The sequence below is a fragment of the Cuculus canorus genome, chromosome 19, assembly GCF_017976375.1.
Source record: "Cuculus canorus isolate bCucCan1 chromosome 19, bCucCan1.pri, whole genome shotgun sequence".
NCBI lineage: Eukaryota > Metazoa > Chordata > Aves > Cuculiformes > Cuculidae > Cuculus > Cuculus canorus.
This window is the reverse complement of record NC_071419.1, coordinates 2,751,716-2,766,981: the sequence shown is the minus strand read 5'-3', so window position 1 is coordinate 2,766,981 and position 15,266 is coordinate 2,751,716. Positions and strand designations below refer to the sequence as shown.

The 15,266-nt window shown below is 47.0% G+C and overlaps 1 protein-coding gene across 2 annotated transcripts; it reads left to right on the top strand.

Annotated features, from left to right (window-relative positions):
• The first annotated feature begins 3,372 nt into the window (after positions 1-3,372).
• On the top strand, positions 3,373-11,526 carry TMEM250 (transmembrane protein 250). Of its 2 annotated transcripts, XM_054084271.1 has the most exons (3): positions 3,373-3,501; positions 4,244-4,408; positions 6,495-11,526. In XM_054084271.1, exon 3 carries the CDS (start codon positions 6,628-6,630, stop codon positions 7,045-7,047), a length of 420 nt encoding a protein of 139 aa, XP_053940246.1. In that variant the 5' UTR covers positions 3,373-3,501; positions 4,244-4,408; positions 6,495-6,627; the 3' UTR covers positions 7,048-11,526. The 2 variants fall into 2 exon arrangements, with proteins under 2 accessions (XP_053940246.1, XP_053940247.1); XM_054084272.1 differs by lacking the exon at positions 4,244-4,408 and having other exon boundaries at positions 3,396-3,501.
• Positions 11,527-15,266: the final 3,740 nt, after the last annotated feature.

Sequence of the window (15,266 nt, the reverse complement as noted above, 5' to 3'; positions counted from 1 at the left end):
GTGGTAAGCGCTATACATTTATAAAGCACAATCCCCGTTTCGAATAAAAGGTGATAAAAATGGTCAGTTAGCCTCTGGAAAGAGCATTTTGCAGAGAGAGAGAATAAAAAAGACAGAGAGAGAGAGAGGAGGGGAGCGTTGCAATGACAAGTTCACTCCTACAGCAGCTATAGGATAGGGTTATTTTTTTGTAAAACAGGCGTAGAAAGGTTAAAGACCAAATAAAGGTCTAATTTTCAGAAGGCCAGGTACGTCACAGGGTCAAATACCTCACAGCCTCCTTCACATGAACCTGGAAACGAGACCCTCTCCATAAAACCTTGCTTACGCTTGCAAAAATGAGCTGTTTAGCTCTCCACAAGTAATAGTATTGAAAGCTTTTTCTGGGCAGGGGTCAGACCCATCTCACTGTAAGTACAGATCCACTCACAGTGCAAAAGGACTGAGCTAAAGGACATCTCAATATGACAGAGCTCCTCCAGCTCCAGCCTAAACGACTTAACTGAGGCTGGAGTGTGAAATTCCCAGCCAGGAAGCAGTTCCGAGCAGATCCCATTCCCCAAATGAGTACAAACGGTGGAGGGAATGCCTGCCTGGGGTTGACTCCTTCACACTAACTGAAATAAAACCGACTCCCTGCACTAACGGTGAGGTCATTCAAACAAAGGCTATTCATAACAGGCCTTTAAAGTCTTTACTGGAAAAAAAAATACCCCCTAAAATAAGAATAAGACGGTGTTTCTATTGTAAAATGATTGTGATGACTCAGCTGTTACTTCTTTGCCCTCAGCCCAGGAAGCGTTCCTTGCGTTCTCCTCTCAGCACACCACCTCAGCGGCCCCTTCATGTGCAGCACCACGGCAATTTATCATTACCCGGTCTCCAAATTATTCTAGTGTTGATTAAATTAGTAAATGCAATCACAATCTGAAGCAAGTTAATTGAGAGAATTTATTTGGCCCTGACAGTTTTATGCATGTTTGATTAAGTATTATAAGGTTTGTTTTTGATTTTGCATAATTTAACTTTAAATCCTGCCTTGGGTGGGGGGAGGGGGACATCAACTACTAATGACCAAAATAAACTCTTTTAAGATGCATATATTCATGATTTATTTCTAAATGCAATATCCTCCAGATTTTTTTTTTTTTGTTCTGTTGCCAAAGTGACAAATATGTTTAAAGCAATATTTTGGGCCATTCGGTTCACGCTATAAATCTTGTGAAATGCGGACAATTCATTAAAAGTTTTGAAAGAAGTACAAGTTAGCATTTATATTGCAACAAGTGACATATAAATGTGTATGTTTGTCTCCAAAGCGTGCCATAAAATATATCAGCGCGAGCCGGCCGCTGTGACGAGTACTAATGGCCCGCTCTCCGGGCTGATGATAAGTTTCATCACAAATCTTCAATGCTGTCAACACAAAACTGTTCAATCAACAGGAATATGAGTTGTGTCTTTAGTAAAATTAGCAGAGGGAAGAAATACAGCCCCGAGCGCTGCCAGGGTGTTGGGGGCGGGTTCCCTTCAGGCTGAACAACATGAGCTCCTTCAGGATCCTACCTCTGTGAATGTCAAAGCTTCGATTCATGCCTGACCCGAGGACAGTTTATTTTGTATGAAGATGCGCATTCATTTCAGCAGCAAAGGGGTCAAAATATTTCAGGCAGGAAACTGAATGGGACCGTCTTGCTCTTTTTTTTTTTGTCATCCTGACCTAAGAAATTAAATAGGTTGGTCTCGACGCTGATGCTGGTGTTTAGGTTGTGGGGTTGCTCAGTGGAGCTCCCTGTGTTTTCTGGAGGCTGGGAAAAATCTTCCCTACCCTGCGGGGTTCCTGCAGGATGCCGGGAGCCCCAACTTTGCAGCACTTGCATTCACCAGCATCCCGGTAACACTGGAAAGCCAAACTACCTTCATAATCTTATGACTTGGGCTGAAATCCTGTCTCTGGGCTGTCCTTCCAGTCCCAGGCAACAACAGAGGGAAATAAATGGAACGTGGCTCTGGTACTTATCTTTGTCACCAAATAGACGTTCCCAGATGCATGCTAGCAGGAAAATGTATGGGGTCCACGCCTCCCCTTCTCCCGCCCGCCAGAAGGTGTGTGGGACACACAAGGATGGCAGTTTGGAGGAGCACACCTCCACGGTATCCTACACTTGGGGCCCCTGGTTGTGTTTTGCTCAGAGGCAAGCAGGGAGGAACGGAACAGGAGCATGCGTCAGCCGAGCAGTTGAGACACTAGGAGGGATTTGGCCCAGTGCCTCAACGGCCTGTTGAGGTCTTAGGACCAGCAGATGGCAGGAGTTATTATTATTTAATGTTTTTCCACTGTGGTAGTGCCTGGATGGCATGATGGGCAGGAAGCCAATGACAAAGTTCTGTATTCTTTCCATTACGAAAAATAATTCCTAATTAAATTTAAGGGAAAACAGCAGGGAGGAATTTTCTTTTATTTTTATGCATTGCTTTTGAATTTTTCTTGACCTGGTTTGTTTTTCAGAAATTTTGTTGATCTTTCTGGCCTCCCTAGATGTCTGGGTCTCCTCCAGTAGCACAGTCCCTGCTGGGAGCAAAGGCAGGAGAGCCACGGGCTCTTCTGGAACAAGGGCTTCCAAAGAGGAGGCTGAGAGGAGATCTCATTGTTCTCTACAGCTCCCAGGAAGAAGGTTGTAGCCAGCTGGGGCTCTTCTCCTAGGTAATAAGGTATAGGACGAGAGGGAATGGCCTCAAGTTACGCCAGGTGAGGTTTAAATTCAATATTGGGGAAAATGTCCTTACTGACAGGGTGGTGAAGCCCTGGCAGAGGCTCCCCAGGGCAGTGGGGGAGTCTCCATCCCTGGAGAGGTTAAAAAATGTGTGTGTTTGTAGCACTTGGGGACACAGTTTAGCAGGCACCTTTGTGCTGAAGGTTGGACTGAAGGAGCTTGGAGATCTTTTCCAACCTCAGTGATTTCATGGTTCTGTGCCTCGCTCCAGCTGAGGCCACAGGGCAGCTGGAAGCACCGTCTGCTGGCTAACCGAGCAGCTGCCGGCTCGGTGTGTAAGAGAAACATCCCCTGGGTCCCCACGCCGCGGCTGGGCCGGGCTGTGGTCGCGCTGGCCCCACATGAAGGGAGGAGGGAAGGAAAGAGGGAGGAAGGGAAGGAAGAAGGGAGAGAGAGAGGGAGGGAGGGAAGGAAGGAAGGAGGAAAGGAAGAAGGGAGAGAAAGAGAAGGGGAGAGAGAAGGAGGGAGGGAAGGAAGGACGAAGCAAGCACACAAGCAAGGAAGCCCTGGGCTCGCAGCCCCCCGCCATTCCCAGCCACCCTGCACCCTCCCACTTCCGGGCGGCGGCGGGGGCGCGGTGAGATGACGTCACACGGCGCGCCAGCTAGTCACCACCCGGAAGCCGCGCGGCCCTCCGCGCATGCGCATCCCGGCGCCCGCCCTTAGGCCCGGGCCCGCCATCAGCCCCGGCCCGGGGCGCCTGGCCGGGGCCGCTATGGGCAGCGCAGTGAGTGCGGAGGGAGTCCGGTGTCCCCCGAGGGAAGGGAGCGGGTCTCGGTGTCCCCTGAGGGGAGGGAGCGGGCCACGGTGTTACCCGAGGGGAGGGAGACCCGATCGGTCTCGTTGGGCCCGAGTAGAGGGGAGCCCCGGTGGGCCTGGTGTCCCGAGGGGAAGAGAGCCGCCCTGGGCCTGGTGTCCCCAAGGGGAGGGAGCCCCCACCCCCCCCGTGTCCACCGAGGGGAGAGATCCCCGACCGGGCCCGGTGGCTCCCGAGCTTGAGGAATGGGAGTGCAAGTCTGTGTTGGCATCATGTGGCAGTGTACAGGGTTGGATGCCTGCTCCTCCCTGTTCTGTTTGGAAAACGCGGGCTGTGTGAGCTGTCTGTGCTGTGTTTTGTACACCTTGGATGCCCGGTGCTGGCGCTGTGCTAGGAGAGGGGGCTGGCAAGAGTCGTTAAATCATAGAATAGTTTGGGTTGGAAAGGATCTTAAAGATCATCTAGCTCCAACCTCCAAGAGGTCGTGGCGATTTTCTCTTTCCTGTCTTCTGTGTACGACATTGAGTAAAAGCTGTCTGAGTCCCTCCAGCACATACCAATGAGCTGCAAAACCCATGTTATTGAATGTGTGATGCATTTTAGAATTTTTATGGGATTAAAAATTCATGCTTGGGGAGAGGCTTTGTAATTCTGTCCTTTTTAACCTGCAAAATGAGCAAATTGAAACTTTCTCTCTCATTTTCTTTTTTAGATCAACTCTTATGTTGAGTGTTGTGAGTCTCTGAAGTACCTTAGCAGGTTCTTGCACTCTTCTTAGAAGGCCAGGTGTCACAGGGAAGTGTTACAAGAATTCACTGGCATCCAGGAGCGGCAGTGGATTCCCGACCTTCTGCTGGGTGGCAGCACCGTTAAAAATGTAATATTTCAGGAAGTTTATTAGAATCTTACGATGTCGCTCTGTGGTTTTTCCAGTGTTGATCTTTGGGTTTATGTACAGAGGGAGAACCTGCCAACGGCTGTTTGTGGTGGGCACAGAAATGGCAACAAGCTGCTGCTGCTGCTGCTCATGGAGAGTGAGGCTCCGAAGCTGGGCCATTAGAGCCATTAGATTCACTTATTGAAGGTTCTGTCAGAATCAAAACTCTGCTTGTAAACCAGGGTCCACATGTCAAGCCAGGGCGTCGAGGTTGTGCAGGTGGGGTTTGTGCTCCGCCACCACGGCCTTGCCGAGTGCTCTCACAGCATGCGCTGGTTTCCCTGGGGCTGCGTGGGGACTCGGGTTAAGAAGCTTTGTAACAGTTTGCTCTGCAAGAACTACCTTTTGTGTCCTGGTGAAGGAGGTGGTAAAGAGAAGCTGCATCATCAGAATCTGAATGCTGGCTCCATTCCATAAAATGCTGGGAATTTTAATGTTTCTTGCCAATGTAGTCCTCAGAAAATACCTCTGGCAGAATCGCAGCATGGAGAAAGCATGTTTGGTTGCATGCTCCAGGCACAGAACTATGGTGTGTTTAAGTGGTGTTGGTTTAGTTTCTGACCAAAGTCTTAGAAAATACATTCTTGTAACACACTTCTGAGTTCCTTTCTAGAGACAGGAAACTATGGCAAAGAGGCATCTTGAATGATGAGGGTGTCTGCCGTAATTGACAACAGACCTTCATTTCCTAAGTTCCTTAATCATAAGTTAACTCATGCTCCTTTTTATTAGTCCTTGATTTGTGTAGAGCGGACAGACTGCCTGCAAATTTCTGGTGAATTAATTGTTAAAAGGACTAGAACCTGAGGTCAAGCAGGAGGGATCAGAACTGCAGTTTCCATTTATGTGTGATTTGAGGCAGGAAGCAGTGAAGGCACTTACCCAGTGATGCATGTTGTGTCAGAGAAGGGTTTTTTTTTTTTTAGTATCAAAAGTACAATTTCCTGCAGCCTTATAATTTGTTCTGTGATTAATTGTCTTAGTTAAAACGTAAAAAATCCTTGAAGCAACTTTTAAACTACTTTAATGTTAAGAGTAACAGGATTTCTGGCTCAACAAAGGGAAGATCAGTCCAGATCCAAATGCCTGGATCTGAACGCCTGGGTGTGCGAGGAGGCTGGGGAAGTCCCTGTTGTTTTCTAGCGTTATCTGATGAGTGCATTGTCATTTCATAATTCCCGGAATTTGGCACATCATAAGCCTGGGGTGAAGCAGAGAGCAGCTAGCGGGCAGCTGCTCATCACTCACAACACAACAGTGGGTGTGTGGAAGGATGTTAAGATTATAAATCGTAAACACTGCGCAAGATCAAGATATTTCACTTATCTCTGTGAGTCCCAAAGGGAGAAGTAAACTATTAGATGCCTCACCAAGTCTGCAGTGACAGTGAGACTGCAAGGCCGGTCTGAGCAGGGGGGGTGCATCCTGTAGAGTGTGAAAAATACCATTGCCTCATTGTTCTTGCAAGACAATGTTCTTGCATTATGTTCAGTTTGTTTATTTTGTGAAGCTTTGCCAAGGTTTGAAATGAGCAGAAATCTAGCAGGACCGCTGTGTCTGGGCTGAAAAATTCAATTGCAGAAGTACTTGGAGAACTTTTCTTCTCTTTAAAAGACATGTGATCCAATGCAAACACAGGTATTAATACTACTGCTCGCATGGTTTGACTTGTGCAAGACAGCCATTTGACTAAGAAAGAGCTGTGAATTAGCCAGGAGAATTCCAGAGCAAGGCTTTTATCTTTCCTATACTGACACCGTAAAGCTCTTGACAGGTTAGGACTAGTGCTAACATTGTGTGCTACTAGGGAGCTGTTTGGGATCTCACTGGGTGATGATGGAAATAGAGTTGTATCTCCCTATGTCTGCCTGGTAAACAGTAAGCAAAGGAGCAAAGCAAAGTCGTTTAAGCGAAGTTGAGTTTTGCAAATGAGTTGTAAGTAAGCACTAAGCCAGAGTATCCGCCGCGCTGCCTCTCCTCCTGCTGAGGCTGCTTAAATGTGTTTTCCTTCTCTGCCTTCCCGCAGGTCTCTTCCTTCCTGGAAATTCAGCAAAGAGTTAGCGTTCCCAGACTGTTGGATCTCTTCCATGTTACTGGATAATATTTGCTATGTGCCCTGTAAATCCTGCCCTGGGACTCTGTGACCGGTGGGGTGCCTGATGCCTGTAATCCCCATTCCCCGCCGGGTCCGTTCGTTCCACGGCCCCCACACGACCTGCCTGCATTCGGCCTGTGGCCCGGTGAGGACCACTCACTTGGTGCGCACCAAGTACAACAATTTCGACATCTATCTCAAATCCCGATGGATGTATGGATTCATCCGTTTCCTGCTGTACTTCAGCTGCAGCCTATTTACCTCCATCCTCTGGGTGGCACTCTCTATCTTGTTTTGCCTTCAGTACCTTGGCATCCGGATCTTTCTGCGTTTCCAGTACAAACTCTCCATCATCCTCCTCTTACTGGGGCGAAGGCGGGTAGACTTCAGCCTCATGAATGAACTACTCATCTATGGAATTCATGTGACCATGCTGCTAGTGGGGGGACTGGGATGGTGCTTCATGGTATTTGTTGATATGTAAATAAAACAAGCGCATGTGGGCTGAGAAGGTGACTTTTCTTCTACCCCAAAATGTGTCAATATCTTCTTTTTTTATATAAATTAATTTATTTATCAGTGCTACTTTTTATTGATAAATCAACGTACTTGTCTCTGGAATATTGGGGTTTTTTTCAGGGTTGAGATGCCATTTTATCAAAATGCAACACTTGATTGGGTGTTTTTTCTTTGCACAGTGCAAGTTAATATGAATTTCTTGTGGTCCATAGGAGCCTACCTAGCTGCTGATGCTGTATTTCTGTGGGCCTAAAAAAGGCAGTGATTTATCTGGGGGACAGGAGCTTGATATCTCTGCACCCCACACTCTTAATCCATCTTCACCCTTTTTCTAAAAGTGTTTTTTAATGTCTCAGCCATGTAATGTTTACCCTATTTGACCAGTATTATCCTTTCTCTGTCATTTGCGTTTTGCGTAATCCGCACTAAGAATATGGAGCCAAATTCAACAGAGTTTAGGGTTTTCGTTCTCTCTTGGTTTTAGGTTTGTGCAAGACACTTCTGACCCACTCTACTGTTGCGTTCACTTTAATGTAATTCTGTAGCTCTGAGTGGCTTTGTCCTTTTCAGGCAATTAGTGATGAGTAATTGAGTCTTCCTGTGATAGAGCAAATCCACGGGAGTGATGGGGAGCAGAGTTTGGTATCGCGTGCTCTCGAAATTCCCAGTCACGGGAAATATGTTATCATTTTGCAGTGATCAAGGGGAACCTGCTGCAATGAGCTCTAGTGTTTGGATCTTGGCATTTGGTTCTGCTTTTCTCTGAATTGATTAGTCCCCGTTTTCTCACAGAGGTAATTTTGCCTTATGGAGTACAGCAAAATGAGGCTGTGTCACCTAGGAGAGGCTGAAAGCAGAGCGCGGTCTGAAGTGGTGATAATTGTCTGCGATTACAGAAAACGTTCTCTTTCATATCTGTGCAGCAGTGCGAGTGGGGTCACTGCGGAGCTTCACCAACACCTCAAGAGGAGAGCTGAGCATTGCGCTCCGTGTTACTGGTCTTGGTCTAAGATCTCAGGCTGTTCTTCTGCAGTCAGTCAAGGAAATCTTTATTTATGGAGGCCAGAAGCTGGCCTAGAGTTTATTTTTACTCTGCTTTTGTTTGTTTGTTTCTCCTTATAATGGAATATTGCTCTTTTTCCGGTGTTCCTTAAAGAACTGTTTAAAAACAAGTTGTTGAATGTTACAGAAACCCTTTTTTTCCCCCTTGTGAAATGAAGTGGATCATAATGGAATAAGCAAGACTGGAAATATGTGACTGTTCTTTTGTGATCTTGGTCAGAGATGTGAATGTGGATGAGAACAAAGCCAGTTTGCACCCAAGAAAGGATGCAATTTCAGCTTGTGAGTATTGCAGTCTTTAGCTGCCATACTTCGATTTATAGGCTTATGGGTACAAAATAGGGAAGCTTCTGTCTGAAGCCCAAAGCTAAAGCAAACCCAGAAATGATCTCATTATCAAGTGTTACAAGTAACGCAGACTGAACATGCAGAGCTGAATAAATAATGGGCCGTGGTGGTGTGAACTTTAGATTAGCCCCGTGAGAATGAAAGGCTGTTTCTGCAGGAAAGATGTAGTGTCAGCATATGTCACAAACCCACGTCTGGAAGTTTCCTCCTAACTGTAGAGCTCCTCAGAGCTTTGTTCTGGGATTGCTCTCCAGACTGCATCTCCTCAGTGTCCTGTAGGTGTGAGCTGCAGCTTGCTCTGTGGGCAGAGGGAATTCCCAGTAATTCCCAGCCCAGTGCTTTCCTCCCCAGTACAGCTGCCAGCCTGGGGCATTGCAGCTCTGGTGTGTGGACTGCGGGACTCCCAGGGTGGTTGTGCTCAGGCATTTATCTAGGAAACATTACAGCTGGCCAGCAAACAACCCTGGTGCAAGCTGAGAGACCAGCAGGACCCCAGCAGGTACAGCTGAGAGCAGCTCTCCTTTGCCCTTTGCAGGAGGCAGAGTGTGGTGGCTGGTTGGAGGGTAGGACCTTGTTTCACCTCAGAGTGGCTGTATTTCAGCCTTCCTTATAATGATGAGTTAAAGGGTGATTTGTGGTACACATGGGTGCTACTTTGCTCCCCACCCATGCCTCCTTCAGCTGGTGGGTGCTCTGTGATGGGTGCTCTCGACTGCTTGGCTAAACCTGTAGGAGTTTGGTTCAGGTTCTTAAGGAAATAGCAGTCATGGCTGTCACTGTCCCGAACTTCTCCTGTTTCACCCTGTTCTTTGAAAACCCACACAAGAACAGGGTGATACAGTGAGCTTTGATGTATCTGAGCCTGGAAACCGGAACACCGCTCATGCGATTGACACATGAATAACAGGTGGCTGTTCCAAGACTTATTCAGTCAGGGAACAAAAGAGGTTGTGAGTAGAGGGAGTCTCATACTTACCTTTTCCATCACATGTAATTTGACTACGACCACTTTATTCCATAAATATAACAGCCTGAGTGTGCTTTTTTTGAACTCTCCCTGCTGAGCAGCTGGCTGTGTGGCGGTGATCTCCCCCTGAGTTGGGATTCCTCTCAAGGTTACTCCTTAAGGCTGAGAGACTCCTTAGCAACTGCAGATCTTTGGGAAGTGAGCAATACTGTGCATAACCTTGTGTCACAGGGCATTAAGATCTCGTATTGGTAACTTTGGATTATTATTCTATCCTCTGTGCAGTAAGTAATAGATTGAACCTTGCCAGCGGACTTTTTTAAGCCTCGCTTTTACAACATCTTGCTTCAATAAAAGCACTTTTGCTGCTCCCTTTGGCGGTGGTTCTTTAAGCAGTCCAAATCTGCTCTGCAGCGCTCCTGCAGCATCAGTTGAACGAACAAGGACTTCTGCGTTGCAGTTCATTGCTTTACTGCACAGACTTCCGTCAGCCTTCCTCATCCAGATTCAGTGGTGCATACTAAGAAAAAAGTACATGTCCTTATGAAATCACAAAATAGCAATGTTTGCCAAATGCCCAGACATTCCTCGAGAGAGAGCCTGGGGCTAAGTTGCTTAGAAGACAGTGGGAAGTGATTTCCCTGTCTTTTACATGGGTACCTACTGTCCGAATGCCCTGAATCTCAGGTCTGTAATTGCACACAAAGGTAGACAACCCCGAGGTTAAATAATTGAGGAGACCTCAAAGATACGACGAAGTTCAAAATACTCTCATTCTTGGCTATTACCAACAGCTGGACACCTTGCAGTGCTTGGGTGGTGTGACCCTATCAGCGTAGTGAGGGTATGAGGTCCCTTTGAAGCAATGCTGGAAAGGCAGAGGAATCGGTTTTCAAATGATTTGTTTCTATGATGTAATAATGTGAATAGTTTAGATCTACATAAGTGGAGCAATATTTGGCACCTTTATGGCACTTTTCCTCTTCAACCGATTTTCCAGCTGGAGCTAATTAAACCTCACAACATCCCTTGGAGATTGCAGAATAAGTAAGATCTTGGTAATGGTTCAGAATTTAAATTCAGTGGTTTTGAATTTGAGAAAATTTTTTTTTACTTGTTTGGAATTTCTTTGCCAAAATATTTTTTTCCGAAGGAACTGAGATTCTACAAGTTTCTTATAAGCTCAAGGGGAGCCAAGCCACAACTGGGAGAGGAAAAAAAGAGGCAGAATAAATGTTATGTTAAGTATGTGCAAAGAATAACATGTTGGTGGTTTTTTTCCCATTTAGTTTAATTGAAAAAAATGACGTTTTTAATAAAAGGGACGGCAAAACCAACAAATAAGGCAATAGGGGAATCTGAACTTTCTGCTTTTCAAGAGTCAAATAAGTTGCATATAATGGTGTTTGTCAGAAATACTTCATGTTGAGTACCTTGTTGCAAACTGTGCCCCACGGGGGAAGTTCATATTGTTTGAGTTTTTTTTACTCTTTCCAAATTCATTGATGCTTGGGGGGGGGGGGTGCGTCAGGCTCCAAAATGCACCGGCTCTTCCCGTCTTACTATATAGATGGCTGTAACTCAATAATCGTTTGGAATTTTCATTGCAGCGTTCCTTCGTGCCCATTCCATCCTGAACAGTGAGAGCAGCTGGTTTGTTTCCTCTGTTTTGTTTCTTTCCTTTCCGTGTCTGGGCTTTAAATTATGCTTGGGTCTCAAGAGTAATTAGGAAAAATGTTAAAAATACTGATTTAGGAGAGTGCATCCATCCCAGACCCATGCCGACCCCTTTGGAGAACTTCTGCTGTGCGTCATGCTCCCTCCAGAGCTTTCCAGGTGTTTGTTCCGGCTGCATTGCACAGACTTGAGACCAGGGATGATGGTACGTGTGGTGGCAAAGCTGCCTTGGCCCGTTGTTCAACCTGTGAATGTGCGAATGTATGAACGAGACTGAAGTGCTGGAGTTCCACCTTGTTAACTCTTCAGAACATGACACCAGCTGGTGTTTTGGGTGTCTGTAAATTCTGTATGAAACACACCACCTACATTAAACTTATTTTTTTAACACATTGATGGATTGATTGCTTGGGAAGAAAAAGGAAGAATTTTGTCTTATGATGCTGGGTATCGTTCTAATGTGGACATGTCCTGGATCCTCTTCCTCTCTGCATTGGTGTAGTCAGAGCAATGTGTGATAGAGGAGAACTGGGCCCTCTGCCGCTGTGCCTCACTACAACTTGGGTAAAACACCTTTTTACCTCCTTGAAGGGTCATTCAACAATGACTTGGGAGGAGAGCCAGGAGTACAGCACAGCCGTCTGGCTCCTAGGTTTAGGCTTTAGTAAGCAGACTGTTGCCTGTCTTGGGCATCCGAGTGATTTGAGGGAGCTGTCACTTTGCATTGAGGTTCCTGTCCGTCACTGTCTGGCAGGTGCTGGCTTTCCTCCTTTCTGTGCATGGAGCCGAGCCTGCAGTACAGAACTGGGTTGGTTCAGAACACAGCTGTGATGATTCCTAGGGGAATACAGAAGATAATTCCTACTCTGATGGACTTTGTAATTTCTATTATTCTTATATGGAAGGTGCTACAGTGATGTGGAGCAGCACAAAGTCCTAAAATAGGTGCTGGACAGGATTGTTTCCAGTGACTGGCACGGCTGGAGCCAGGGAACGTAGAGGCTTCAGAGAACCAGCAAAGAGAGAACCATTGCAGAGCGAGCTGGAGGTGAGCTGGGGAAATATTTGTATGGATAGAGCAGTCCACATCCCCATGTGTGTATGAGCCGCTTCTTTTTGTTATCCCAGCTTAACAGCTGGAGAGTCACAGTGGAAGGCTTGAAAGAAAAGGGGAAGATGGTTTCCAAAAGAGAAAATTATATTGAGTTGGATATATTTTCACTTTCAGTATTACTTAGGAAACCATAAGCAACGCTCAAATATGTGGCTGATGCTGTTAGCACAATGGCAGATGGCAAAGCTGGTTGAGTGCTTTGGAGATTCGGACTCAATGACAGTAAAACGCTCAGGAACGAACTGTAGAAATGTGGGGTTTTTATTAATGTTATTTTTCAATGCCACCTCCTAGGGAAGGGCTCATTTCCCAGTTCCTCGAGCAAGCTTCTGCACTGGGTACCTCGCAGTGCCAGTGCAAGCAGTCCAGGCTGGGCAGCTGAACGCCCCAGTGTCCCAGAACAAAGTGTCCCCAAGGAACGGCCTCGGGGCTCCTCAAAGGCAGGCACCATGCCAGCAGACTCAGCTTACTCCCAGGGTGTGCTCCAAAAGCTGAGCTTGTGCCTGTATAGCTTTATAATCAGGATAGCTGTTTTCCATACAAGCAAGCAGGGTTTTGACCCAACCTCCAAGAGTGAGGCGCAAAAAAGGCTCTGGGAATAGACTGGAGAAGAGACCAGCCTCTTATCCTAAAGGGCCTACCTGGCTGAAATCTCATTGTCAGTCTTCCCAGGGTTCCCATAAATTGTTAATTTTCTTTATTTCCCTCCCAGGGAGGCAGCAGACAGTACTTACCACCAGTTGTGGAAAATAACACAGCACGTTTACTTTCAGGAACAGCTTTGGCTATTCTGGAGCCTCAAGCGCACACAGATAGCGTGCTGTTCCAGTGAAGACATTGCTGGAAAATATGAAGCCTTGTTATCTTTCTGCGTTTTTATTTAGCCAAACAAGGTTTCCATAGCTCCTGGACAGCTCTGCTGCTGGGAGGCGGGGGGAGAAACCCCTCTCATTTCTTCACCTGCCAACTCTCTGCACTAATTTTGTCTTCCTGCTTCAGAGCCATCCTTGTGCCCAGAAAATGTCAGTTCAAAGCGACGTTTTGTCCAGTAATGAGCCAGTGAAAATTGTTTAGTGTAAGATCTTCCTGTGCAGCTATCAGACCTGTGCTTAGGTGAGAGGAGAGCTGGGCTGTTGGGGACTGATCTGAGCTCTCTGCTCAGGGGGCCTGAAATGAAGACTGCGTGTGCACTGTGTTTCAGGGCTTGTTGTGTGCTGATTTAAACTAGGAGTAGCTTTAAGTCAACACATAAAAGCAGCATCCCTGCATCTTTCCCGAGTGATAAATTCATATACTGGAGAAAACAAAAGACCATGTAATTTGTATGAGGGCTATATAAATGTGATGCTTTTGTGAGCTGATGGATGTCGGGTTTTGGAGAGCCTCTTCCCACACTGACCTCCACCCCACACTCCACTGGCTGCAGAGCGCGTGCTCCAGGAATGTGTGATGTTCTTCCAGCTGGGTAAGTGTGCGAAAGGGAGCTGTTCCTCTGCCGCTGGTTCTCCTCCTGCCAGCGCTCAGCCTTGTGACAGAGCCTGGAAGGGCTGCATCCCGACCTTGGATGCACAAGACTGTAGTAAATCAGAGTCTTCAATACATCCAAAAGCCAACTTTCCCCTGCATGGAAAATACCGTATGTAACACCAAGAGACAGATACCAAAGTCCTTAGCTGGTTCTTTAAAAAAAAATTAAACCTCCCATTGGCCCTAGTGAGAGTTTTGCCTGAGTAAGGACGTCAAGATTATGCATGCTAATTAAATGAACCACCCATCCCTTCAGAGTCTGCTCTCTATTGGGAATTCCCCTCTGAGTAACTTGCTCCCAGTGAGGAAAGGAGTTGCATGAAAAATTTCCCAGATGGTGAATCCGTTAGAGAAAATCACAATCTGTTTGTGGCTTTTTCAAACAAAAAAGAGCACAGGAGACGCTGCGGAATAAATTTGTTGTTGCAAACCATTTGCTCAGTAATGGGGAGAATTTAGATGGGCAAAGAGCTTTTCTGTTCAGAAGAATCTTATCTCCCTGACTCAAGAAGTGAGCAATGGCTTAAAAAAGAAATTACAGCGAGGTATATTTTAAAACCTTAATGTGTTTACTTTAATGATTCCTGTTCATTTATTGTGACGTGAAGGGTGTCTGAAGCTGTTGGGGGAAGGTGGCCTCATCCATGCAAACCTCTGAAGGAACAATCGGTGCTGTGTGCTACACCCGGCTTTGTGTGCCCGCCCGGCACAAAGGAGCTGTTTCACACAGCCACTGTGTCCTGGCCAGTCTCCTGGCAGCATCCCTGGGGACCCACACAGCCCCAGGACCCCGGTCCCCTGCCAGCCCAGCTGGGTGGGCGCAAGGCTGACCTTAACGCTGTCCATGACGTGAGGCCAAAACCAACCCCAGCCAAGGTAGAGGGCTTGGAGGAGCGATGGAGCAGCCTTTGGCTGGAGACAGGCGTTTGGGCTGGGGCAGGCATTGACAGAGCCCACCAACGGTCCCAGGCAGGAGGATGGATGGTGCCACCTCAGTGCAGGCTCAGCAGAAGGGAGCATATGCCCACCACGCAGTCGCTGCCTGGGGTGGGAGTGTGTTGAAATGCCAGGCTGTGCTCTGGGGGCTGCGGGTCTCTGCTCCTTTCTGCCAGCCCTGCGGGAAGGGGACGATGTCCAGGCAGGGGACTGCCAGGCAACTGGCACTGGGAAGGAGCTGGATCCCTTCTTCATCCATCAGAGCCTGAGACATGGCATCACTGGTCTGCAGCCTGGTTTTGCTGCATTCCTGATGCTGCCTGGGCACATTGTGCTTTAAATCTGAATTTCATAAAAAGCACCACGCCAAGAAAAATTCTTCCAAGGTTTTCTTTCTTTTTTTTTTTTTTATTTAAACTTCAAGTGAACACTGCTAAATAGTTTCTTGGATACGCGTTTCCTTGCAGTTATGTGCAGCGTAGACACTGTTACTTCCTTCTTTTCCATGTGAGGCTGACTGTAAGCTGTCTGGTGGCAAACATGAACCCCAGCG

Bases quoted from the DNA above. Each gene is read 5' to 3' on its own strand.
- TMEM250 (XM_054084271.1), top strand. From the start codon at position 6,628: ATGCCTGTAATCCCCATTCCCCGCCGGGTCCGTTCGTTCCACGGCCCC.